The sequence below is a fragment of the Zosterops lateralis genome (assembly GCF_965231275.1).
Source record: "Zosterops lateralis genome assembly, chromosome: 2".
NCBI classification, from domain to species: Eukaryota; Metazoa; Chordata; class Aves; order Passeriformes; family Zosteropidae; genus Zosterops; species Zosterops lateralis.
In genome coordinates this window covers 40351678-40364105 of record NC_139763.1, presented here as the reverse complement: position 1 = coordinate 40364105, position 12428 = coordinate 40351678, and the positions used below count along the sequence as shown (strand labels likewise).

Sequence of the window (12428 nt, the reverse complement as noted above, 5' to 3'; positions counted from 1 at the left end):
ACTAACACGTCCATCTCATCAGAAAGCCTCAAGTAAATGCAGATCTAATGGCAAAGTTACTTTGTATTATAGGAAATGTTTTTGTTATAGCAGAACATAGAGCCTTGTGAGCTACTTTTGTACCTACTTGGAACATTTGGTTGCCACTGTACACTGATTTTTCTGGTGTTGAAGTCCCAATGTACACATGACTTGATTCCCCTGAGATGCCAAAGGGCTGAAGGGCTCTGTCTAGGGCTTTCAGCTCCTCAGTCTTAATGGAGCATTCATCTTCTAACACCACATTCAGAAAGTCTTTGGGAGAACTTATCAGTCTTATTCTGGATTTTTTTCCTTACTAGTTTTTGAATTAAATCTAAATTATTCAGCTTCATTAGAGAGTTAAATCACTTTAAATGAAATAATGAGAATCAGGACTGTTTAAAGGGAAATTGCACAGGGAACTTGTTTCATATGTACACAAAGTAATACCACAGTGTGGTTCGTCCAGCACCTAAAGTATGCTGTAGAAATGGGAAATTTTGAGATACACAGACATGTCTTTGCTCAAGGGCTGACATTAATACTCCAGCTTCTTATTAAAGGAAATGTTTGTTTGAGAATTGTGTTGCCATTATAAAACAACACCAGTAGGTGTTTCCTGCCTTGATCTGATAAAATATCCAGTTCCTTTGATTAAGATACAGTATTAGATTGTACCCTTTGAGTCACTCTGGTGTATTAGCTACCAATCCAGCCTAGCATGATGTGATGCTAATTGCCTGAGCTAAATGGTACAGGTTGCATTCTTTCACTAATTGTTTATTCTTCTAGTGGTTTGTTTTCTGTTCTAATACAGCTGCTCTTGGTTCAATATTCTGTTTGACTGTTCCAGGATTTGAACATGTAAATTTAAAAATTGCTGTGTGTCAGAAGGTGTTTGTGTTTACCATATATGTGCAGATATACATTTGTGTTTACCATATATGTGCAAACCCTGTTCAGCGTTTGGCAGGCAAGGTGAGTAGCATGGAACCTAGCAGGTTACAAAATACACGTACAAAATATGCTGTTGGATAGTCTTGGAATTAAAAACTAAAGCTTACTTCAGGATAGGTGTCTGACTTCTGCCTTCATGAGGGGATTGTGAAGTGTTGATTAGATGGTTAGTCTCAAATTTTAATGAACTGCAAGTTGTACAGATTCTGTGGAGGTATCCATGGACAGGAGGAACCTTTCTCTTCACTTCCAGATGCATTTTTAAATTTTTCTCTGCATTCTTGCTGCTTTCCTGTGAAATATTGGCATAAGCTAGTGAGTATTGGGTGAAAAAGTCTAATGGTTTTGGTGCTGTTGAGAGACCTCAGGCAGTGGGGTGTCCTGCTCATGTGTAGTGAGTGAAAGGGCTGGGTGCAGTAGGTGGGTCCTTTGGGTCCAGGGCTCCAGCAGGTGAAGGAACACAACCATCAAGGGTGGTCACATTCCACAGAGTTACTTAATTTTAAGGAATGTTATTGTGAATATTTAGCATGTTCAGAATAAAGGCTGGCACCTTAAGTGTAATATGGCAATGTTTGGACTGACTGTAGAAACCTAGGTCAGTGAAACGACTTAGTAACTTGAATTTCCAGTGCACTGTTTGCGTGCCTGTATTATCTGCAGCTGTTTTTATAAGTGATATTTTTAGTCTCCCCAAAAATATGTGGTTGTGAATTTGTCAGTTTGATGGTTTTTTGAAGAACTTGGATGAAGAAAAACACAGCACCGCAGTTAGTAAGTGTAGTGAGTCATTCTGAATAAAATGTTATTTCTGCAAACTTAATCTTACAGAACTTCTATTGACAACAGCAAGTATTTTTACAGAAGCTGCATTTATTTAGCTTTCTAACCCTTTGTTCATGCATTTTATAAGCATTTTCCCTCTGTTTTGTGCATATATTTGTTAGTGCTAATGTTTTATTTTAATCTTCATTTAATAGTCTCCATTTTAGACCTTAAATAGTGCATTTCTCTTATAATGTGTACCTGCCTCTGACTTTTTTCTTCTCTGACAGTAATTTTTACATCTCTTGATTTTTTTTTTTAAGGATATTGTTTCTATATGTCTTCTTTTTTTTTTTTTTTTTTTTTTTCCTTTGTACAAAAATCAATCTCATCAATTCATATGATGTAGAATGTTCCCATCTGGTCACTGTGTTTCACTTCAAATGTTGAAATTTAACATGCTCTTCAAAATGAGGATATAATTATTGTAGAGACAGCTACTACAGTATATCTTTGGGATGAATATGGTATCCATATTCAAACTCTCAAATTCAGTTTTCAGCTTTTAGAGTTTTCTGGTTTGTTTGAAAATTTCATTTTCTAATGCACATGACTAAAATTAACCTCCTAAATATGAAGAGGGCAAAAGCTCAGTTCCGAGTCAGAATATGCTTGTGTCTATAGCCCTTCTTTGCACACAGACATCAGAGATTTCCAGTAGAAGTTAATCATGGCACCTGAGGTGATGTTCCTGATATTCTCATAGTATAATGAACAAAGGGCTGGGGCAAAGGTCTCTGCAAAAGGAGAGAAAGCACAGGAAAGGCAACTATGAGAGGGAAAGCAAAAACAAGGGGATAAGAAAGAAGTGAAGTAAAAGAAAACACTGAAGGAGTCCTTCAATAAGAATATGTTTTCCACTTGTAGATGTTGAATCTGATATATGCTACCAAACAACCAATTAACATAACTAAAAGAGTTAAGAGCCAGTCCTTTTATTTACAGTATGTGGATGGGTGTTTGTACCTGTCCAATGAAATAGAGAAACAGAAATTCCTGCAGTGATCATGAGCTTCAGGAATAAGGCATTGATAATTCACGGAACAGTAGGCTAGCTTAAAACATTAGCACAAACAAACAGTAGGTTTGACAGGATCTCTGGCAGTCATCTAGTTCAACTCTGGTTTCAAGACATGCCCAATAAGAATCAGTTATTTTGGGCTGTGTGTCCAGACTGTATCTCTGGGGATGGAGATTTTAGCTCTGGGCAGCCTGGTAAATTACTGGATCATCATTACCCCATCTAGACTTGCTCCAGTATTAATTTATATATTGTATATTAATACCTTAATACAGTTGTTGAAGCATGAAGCCCAAAAGTGGACACAGTGATTTAGGTTCAGGCTTGGAAGTGCTGAGCAATTACTTCTCTTGGCCTGGTGATGACACACTGATAATGCTGCCCTGTATATAATTGACCTTTCCTGCAAGGATAAAGTGACACTTGAAGGCTGACTAACACTCAGAGGACTCCACAGTTAGTTTCTGTTGAGCTCCCTAACATTCCTAATGTCAGCCCTTTTCTCAGGTCCATCAAGGAATGTGGTCCTGCTCTCCAAAGTATTGACTGCTCCCTCCAATTTGATGTCACTCACTAGCTTGTTGGCAGTGCACTCTGTCCTGTCATCCATGTTGTTTAATAAAGACAATAAGTAGTGTTCATCCCATTGTGGATCCCTGAGGGAAGCTGCTAGTAAGTGGTTGCCATTAAAGTTGGTGCACCCGTTGAGTCCAGCAATGCAGCGAGATTCCCTCAAATTTGCTTATACAGTGTGTATCTTCACTGTTTTTCTTTAGAGGCTGAAGAGGGAACTAAGTCAAAGGCCATCCTAAAGTCAGAGTGTACAATATTTGCCATCTTCCCCTTCCTTATCCACAGCACCAGAGTCACTCTTGGTAAATCCATATGGGATATTAGCAGCTGCTTTGTCCATCATGTAACTAGCAATGGCTTCCAGAGGCATTGCTCTGTAACTTTCCCAAGGATAGAGGTGAGGCTTGTAGCTACCTAGATCCTCTTCTTGCCCTCCTTGAAGATGGGTGTGACGTTTGCAATTACTCAGTCATCAGGAACCTGTCCTAATCACCAAGATGGTTCAAAACCCTGGGGTACAGCATATCTGGTGCTTTTGCCTCCTCTGTGATCAGTTGGGCTCAAGAGCCTCCAAAATGTCTTCCATTACAGCAGGTGTTGCTTCAGTCCCATAGGAGGTTCAGGGACCTGCAAGGCCTGAGAGCAAAACTAACCAGTGAAAACTGACCCGAAAAAGACAATTGAGTGCCCTGGCTTTTGTCCTTTGTCACTGGGTTCCTTTTTTCTCCAGTGGGTCCACATTTTCCTTAACAATCCTTTTGCTGTACTTTACTGTGTCCGCCATATTCTAGTACTATTATGTGGATAACTTCTCTGACAGACCTGCTGTAGATAAGCAGCATCCCCATATAGATATTCTAAAAAAAGGCATAAGTAAACTATTGAAAATACTGAAGGCAACAGAAAATGTTAAGGAAAGTTTTCAAAGTACAGAATTATATAAAGAAAGTTGAGGGTGAAAGTTTAAAATAATGGGAATGAATTTTCACACTGTGGAGTTGCCTGTACAAATGAGTTTCACACAGCATTTTGAAGGGCAACAGTTTTGACATTTAAAAAAAAAGATACCTGAATGGATATTTGGGTTATATAATAATTATATTAGATGTGAACTCTGTCTTAAAACCAAACACTGATGCCTTTAGGAGCATATCTCTGTGGTGCCTATGAACTTAATGTTTTAGGAGAAAAGCCCCATCACTAAGCCCATCAAATTCCTCCAGCTCCCCTTGGTTGTTGGGTGCTGAGCAGTGTCAGACACTGGACTTTGAATTAAGCTGATCACTACTCTGAACTGGGGTGACGCTTTCTGTAATCTCTGTTAACATAAATGGTGAATACTAGCATTTAGGGAACCTCTTAGCATTCTCTAATCTCTTTTTAAAATGCACTTGCAGTCTTGGGAAATTCCATTATGTACTTTCCCATTTTATGATTGAGTGCACTCTTGCATGTGAAATCTGAGTGTCTGAGTCACTGTTTATCACAGGATCAATAAAACCTGAAAAGCATGCCACAATTGTGGTATTCTCTCAGTCAATTTGGTCAACGTAGAAAGAAATAATTTAAAATTACTTTTCTAAGAAAAGATTTTTTTCTTTGTTTTTCTTCTATCTTCATTTATAAGACCTGATTTATTCAGTGAATATTGTCCAAAATGGAATAACTTCAGATAAAAAATAATTTTTGTATGTTGCTTTCTTACAGCATTTTGACTCTTACAACTTAAATAATTCCAGTTTATTTCAAGAATATGTTATGTGAATTTACACAGGTGTATTTTGTTCATGTAAAAAGGATTGTGTGCAGAATTGGGTGTCTGAATGATATGCGCTAATTCATGTTCACAAGATCAGACTAGGCATCTGGTCATTTTACAAAGGGCTTGAAGTCAGATTCTATGAATCTCCTTCCAGCGGTGGTTTAAAAACTTAAACACCTTGTGTTGTGATTAGGATGAGAACCCTAAAGGAAGTTTTATTTGTAGGGCCATGGAAGTCACTGGCGAAGTGATGTTAAATTGCCAGTATTCCCATCTTAGATACTGTACTCTACTGGTAATACTCTAACACTTTAAGTCTGGGTAAATACCAGCAGCTTAGCTTCATAAGTGAAATGGTGTCCTTAACCATTTGGGAAAGGTAAAATCCTTACCATTTGTCCATTTGAAACATAGAAGTTTTGTTTTGATGCAGGAGATTACTGCTTTTCTTGTTGTGTGCTGTGCTTTATAGAAAGAATCTGCTGTTAGATGAAATGTTGCCTTCTTTTCTGCCTCCAGTCATAAACATTTGGAAATAAAATACTTTTTGTCTCTTGTTCTTATTTGCTAATGAATCTGTTATCCAGAATGCCGCAAGTTATCTACTGTTGGTTCCCAAGGGAGACGTTTGTTTGCAAGATGGTGTAACATTTTGATTGTTATGTACTTAAAATTAACTCCTTTTGATCATTTGGCACTCGTTTTGCTGGTATCATTCTTATAACCGTCTATATCTTTCTTTTTGCAGCTTGGGTCCTGTGTTTGCGCTGTTTGTTCCGTTTTATTCCTCCATTCCAAGAGTGCAGGTGACACAAGTATTGGGCCACTTTTCTATCACAAACAAGTCCCTGGTCTACATACTGGGTTTACAGGTATGGTATGTACTTGCTTGTTTATCTTTTCATAAACTAATTATGTAGTAGTTAGTATTTCTGTTTGTCTATGAATTTTGATGCTTCCACGTGCATGATTCAGCATACATTTAGCTAGTAACTATCCCTTAGCTAAAACATAGAGAAACATGTGTTTCTACTATGCTGAACTGCTGAGCAAGTGATCTGTTTTTACCTTGTCTTACATGTGAAAATATAATAGACAATTCTGCAGGCTTTTTGGGTTTTTTTGGTTGGTAAAATGAGTTGGATGAAGAGAGATTAAAATGGAACCTGATCCTAAAGCGTTTTTATCTTTCACCTTTCTAGTTTGCTTATATTCCTGAATTTGCTTATTTTTCCCTTGTCTGTTAGAGTTCAAACAAAGCTGTAGATGACAGTATTTTTTATGCTAACACTGTTAGTAAATTATCAAGATTTGGCTGAATTTCACTTTTATATAAATTAATCTTACTTGTATATCATGCATTACCATGTGACAGGTAATTCAGAATAGTGTAACATAGAGCACAGAAACATCATGTAGTATTTTGTGAAATATGACTGGAAAAATATAGCTACTTGGTCTAGAAAGCCAGTAATTATTCAAAAAGCAATTAAAAAACCCCAAACCCCAGCATCCTAGAAATGAATGGACCCTTGTGTCACAACGCGAATGATGAAATAGAAGATGAGCAAATTTATGAGAAATTAGGCTCACTTCTATATATTCTAGGGATTCAAAAGTAGCTCTGGCAATAGCAATGGGGAAAACACCATAGTTATGTGAAATGTGGTAGAGAGTATTTTAGAATAAGTAGTCAGTTTCAGATTATTGATTTACACTTCATGTGAACATTTCATTCATCCTCTTTCTTATTCAGCCTTTGGTTTCCTTCACTTTCTGCTCCAGCACCTTATTTTCTTGATCTTTTTGAAATCTTGTTTCCTCTCTTCTGAGCTCATCAGTTCCACTAAAATTAGTCTTTGGGAAAGCCATGATATTGTGTGAGCTATTTTCCATTGTGTCTTTTGCCTTTTGCTTTTGTACACACAGCACCTCCAGTGCAGATCAGTGCTGTCACTGCCCCCGTATCTCTGCAGGATCTCCCTGCTGAGCACTGAACGGTTGCTGCCATCACACACGGGCTGAGGGAAGACTCATTTGCCTTCTCCTCATTTGTAAATGCTGCCCTTATCTCAAGTCACTCTTTCCGTAGTCAGAAATCTAGAGGGAAGGTGTTCTCCTGATTCAGTCAGCATCATGCAGAAACATTTTAGTAACCATTGTCAGTCCATTTTTCCAGTTGGTAATAAGCTTCTCCAGGTGATTAGTCACATACTTTGCTAGAAACAATGGGCTGCCATGTTGCCTTATCAGGATTTTTTTTTTAAAAATTCACTCTGACTTATTTCTGTGATTTCATGTCAGCAAATTTCATGTCACTGGGTAAGAACTTGATTTCTTTAATTTTGATGCTTGTGCGTCTGCCTGTTTGTGCGACTGCGTGTTTGAGAGCTTCACTTGGAGTGCCTGCCTGCTTGGAACTCTTCTCCTGTTGCTGCTGAGTCATTTCCTTTGCTTCAGTTTGTCTTTCAGACCTGTTTTTCTGTGCTGCCTATAACTGACATCCTGTTATACTTAGTAAGCTATATGAAAATAAAATGTATTGTTCTGTAGAAGGAGAACAATTGTTGGATCCCTGTGTTTTTTCCACTTGCTGCTTCTGGAATACTTTTTTGTTTAATGTTAAACTGAATTTTAACAGAAGTAAAAGTCTGACGTCTCCCATTGTCATGATGAGTGTATAACCTATATCATATTGCAGCTTAGTGGTTCATATAGCAACGACTTTGTAAAATAAAAATTTAAATGCCTGCTCTTGTCTTCTAGCTCCTAACCTCTGGTTCCTATATCTGGATTTTAGCCTTAAGTGGATTGGTAAGTCTTACTGTTACAAAAATCATGTGTTGCTTGAAACAGTCTATTATGTATGTGATCAGCACAGTTTATTTGGACTCAAAAAGAATAGAAATTACTAAGTAACATTTTGTGTTGGTAAGTAGAAAGTCTTTCTCTTCAGCTTCCAAATGTGTAAAGCACTGACTACCTGGTGATAAACTGACAGACAGCAAAATTGGTAGTTAATATTTTAAGGGTGCCACTGCTCCCTGCATAAAATTAATTTTGTTGCCATGGATATAGCTGTACACCCACAACTATAAATGAGATTATTGAGAAAATGATAGAAATGTGTACCCAAGATTGGGGTTTGTTTTTTTCAGTTTTCAGCAAGCCTCAAGCTTTGATCCCAAACCTCACAGTTTAATAACATCGCTGTGAGGGTTTTTGATGCTTTGCTGTTCTCCTAGGAGATCTGTAGTGTAGCTGTTTCTCACAATAGCAATGGCAGTAAGGGCACAAAATCACGTTCACCGCATCAGTCAGATAAAGGAGGTGTGATCTGTCTTTTTCCTTTCTGACTCTGTTCTTGGTAGTAAGGTACTTAGTGCTGAAACAGATTGTGCTAAATCTTTCAGATTGTTAGATACTGATAAGCTTCTTTTTAAATTTTACAAACTTAGAAATTAGGAACTCAAACTGATTTCTTGACCCAAAAAACTGTAAACTTTTTCGACAGTGGGAATACCACCACTTCCAAGGGAGGTCGTTATTAAGTTGATAGAGAGCTCAAATTATGCCCTTGCTGTAAGAGCCTACTAACTTGAATTTAGATTGAGCTCAAAGGGAAATGCTGCTATAGCTTAGTAGTTTGGTCTCTTATAATTTGCATTGACTGTTGCAAAATATTCTGTGAGTTTCTAGGATAACTAATAACAGAAGTGACGGAGCAGCAAATAGTGACATCTGTTCATGATTTGATCTTCTATAAATACCGATGAAAGCAGTGCAACTAACAAACCAGAATCTATCTCCCCTGGAGGTCAGCCCAAGCCCCTGTGCCCACTGAAGGATCTGTGACTTCCTCCAAATGCACTACCCTTCCTGTTACTCTGCTGGCTCTTTTAATAGCCCTTCCTTTCAAGCAGGTGTTCATTAGAGAGGGAAGGAAAGGAAAGGAAAGAAATGGAAAGGCATTTTAACTCCCTCTTTCCTGATGACCAAAGCTCTATGTATACTTGATTATACAGACATATAAAGAGTAGTTAAACTTTTTTTCATAATACATTATACAGTTCTTATTTTAATTCCATCTTAATATAAAGTTTTATTCTCCTATGTAATGAAATTTGCTCAACTTTCTTAGTAATCTTTTTTATAAATTAGCTCTTTTTTTAAATTTCAGGTTGACAGTATTTTACTTAGGTGTAGATCTATAGGATTAAATTGACTTACCTCTGTGTCACAGGAAGGCTAAAAAATCATTTCAAGTTTTCATATTGCTTCAGTTAGCATGAATTAAGTAATCATCGATGACAATGCGTTTTCAGTCTCATTTTTTTTCTGCAGCAAGCAGAGAGCTGCACTCCACCACTTTGTAATAAGTGCTGCAATTTGAAAAGAAATTCATGTTAGGATTTTCAGCCTTTTTTTTTGCATAGCATATCTGCCACACTTGTGTGACTAAGAAGTCTCTTTTTCTCCTCTGTTAGAAATTACAATTTGGCATCTTTTGGGAAAACTTGATAAAGGAATAAAGTTTCATGGTATAGTAAATAATCTGAAAGAGGATATGCAATACCATAAAGGTGCCTTTTAGCACTACGAGTGCAGTGGGTTGATAACTTATGTGTATGCACCATTACAGAAATAAATAGATTGTCAAATTAATGTTAAGTCATTCTGAAAATCTGTGTTATTTAATTCTTACTACTCTTGACATTTTTTTGGCTTACTACCTTAGTCTTTGTAGACTCAAATTTTTCGGTATTTGTACAAAAAGGATGAGTAAATGCATGAACACCAGGTTCAATAGGTGTCATATTTAGTCACTAGTTCATTGCCTGGTTGACACTTCACTGTATTTTTACCACTGAAGATCACTTAGGCATTCCTTCGAGTGTATTATGATGCTGTTCTGTAATTTAGCTTTTGTTGCACTTCTGCTTATATGGAATATTAAAATGGATGGTGCCGGCACAATTTCTGAGTTGTTATCAGTTTCCACTTTGTCTTCACTGTGTTCCTGGTTTAGGTTTATTTAAATCCTCACAGTCTATATTTGAACATGACTAAATGGGATCTGACTTTCCAGTTACATCCCTTGCAAGTATTGTTAGACTTTCTTGTGAATTCTAGGCAGGGTATAGAGGTACTGGGAACTGTACTGCCTTGAGTTCTTGTTTCAGGGGTTTTGAGTGGTGCCTTCATTACAGGAATGTGTGTGTGAGTCTATGTGTGGAGGTAGGCATTGATGTAGTGTGCCTAGTAATAGGGAATTTTTGACAATTTTTAGTTTTGATGGTGAATTTTTCTCAGGTGCAGAAATTACAGCTCATGTTTTGTTATTGGAATATAAAAGGTCTGCCATGTCTGTCTTTGTGATAAAGTATATCTTGCTAGATCTAATTTTAAGCCAGCACAAGAATACACTCTTAAAAGCAGTTTCTTTACTGTCCACATGAAACTGGACAATCAGTTATTGTACTTTTGGTATGTCAGTTGCTGGTATGTTGTATAAAGCATGCTGTTTAAACACATGATGCTTATGTGTAAGGAAGAGAGAATTTAAGAAGTAGACTAAAGAAACTCAAAAATCTGATGTAATCATTACTCTGTAATCTTGTTATGATTGATAAGACTAATTTAGTTTCTTGTGATTTGTTTTGCCAGGAATATATGATGCCTGGTGCATACAGACCAAATTTGTTTCCTATGATAGGAATTTTTTGGGGTTTGCATCATAAAATTAGGAAACATATTAGAGATGCCCAAAATGCTTTCAGTAGTTGTTTATAGAAGTGCTTCCATGTAGTGCATATCTCTCCATTTAGTTAAGGCTTGAAACAGTTTCTTCACTCTTTCCTTTAAAATAGTCAAAACACCCATAGGAAGTGGTATTCATGTTTCACTGGATGTATACATCTTCTCTCCCCTTTTTTTACCCCACCCCTTTAAAATCTCTTGGATTCCCGCTTTGCGTTTTTCTGTGCTATGCTCTTGTAAGACTGAAATTTGAGAGGTGTGTCAAGGCTCAGTCATAGCTAGAGCTCACCCGCTTAAAGAAGTAAGATCAGGCTGGTGACCAGCAGAAGACATGTCCCTCAAAGACATGCAGTTCCTTCCACTTTCTAGGATAATGTTGTCATTAGACAGATCACATGCCGTTGGTTTTTCTGAGTAGCTTAGAGCTATATTTCATAGGAGGAAGGTATCTTTCAGGCCCTTTCTGTATTTTTAGTATTGTAGCCTTTCTTCTTACCTTGTGTTGGTTTTTTATTTGTTTGCAAGATTACCTGCAGTGCATAAAGTTCAAAATTTGGAACCCACCAAGTCTCCTGTGAACTGCCTTGGATTTGTGTAGAGTTTGGTTCAAACCTCAGGAAACTGAAACTGAGAAGTTTCTAAAACCCTGCTTGACTTGGAGATTTCAGTAAGCCCAGTGTAACAGTTCTCTGCATTGAACAGTGTTGGGCATTGTTCTACATTGTTACTGTGCTGCACTGGAATTTACTTTTCTCAGAATGAATGAAAAGTTGTGCTTTTTATAGCTAGATATTGGAAAATGTAGAGAATCTGAGAATTTAGAGCTAGTACTTCAACTGTTTAAGGTTAAGATAGAAAGTTCAGACAGTGTTGAGTGCATGTTTCAGTTTTTTGAGTACATGTTTCAGGTTTTTGAGTATATTAGTTATTATTCATAATTTTGAAGTGATTAACCTAGTTTTACATACACAGATACACAGGTATCTGCTGTTAAATTCTCCCAAGTGTACTTGAATTGTACTTTTGCGTTCTGTTTGTTAAGAACTTTATCCATTCTTTCTTTTAGTTACTCATTCAGCTGAGGTGTTATTGTACAGTGAATTAATGTCCTTTGGAGTTGGCATTTGTAGGATAAAATGGGATTCATCTGGGGAGCAAAAGAATTAAACCAGACTTTCATTGTTTTAGTTCTTGTCTTAAAAATAGCATTATGTAGTTAATATCTCATCAGACCTAGGAATCATTGATTTTCCTGTTGTTTTTCCTCCTCTTTCACGGTTTTCTTTAGTGACTTTGAACAATTCATGCTGAATTTTTTGTTGTTTTAAAAAATGTTTCGAAGGGAATGCAGAAGCATTTGTATTACCTCACAGTATAGTGTTCACATTTAAAATATCATCCCTTGTACATAGTTAAAATTAGAATTAGATATGTGCTTTCTCAAAGAGAATCTTTGAACAGAGTCTGTTAACATATGCAGTTACCTCCACATTCATGTCCTGCTGTGCA

General features: G+C 37.0%; 1 protein-coding gene across 1 annotated transcript in view; it reads left to right on the top strand.

The window, feature by feature from the left end:
* The window catches only part of UBAC2 (UBA domain containing 2), an 87665-nt gene that overhangs the window by 51625 nt on the left and 23612 nt on the right, over positions 1-12428 (top strand). The window contains exons 5-6 of the mRNA XM_083854308.1: positions 5908-6031; positions 7926-7973. Of these exons, the coding sequence (XP_083710434.1) occupies positions 5908-6031; positions 7926-7973 (172 nt within the window). The remainder of the gene's footprint in view (positions 1-5907; positions 6032-7925; positions 7974-12428) is intronic.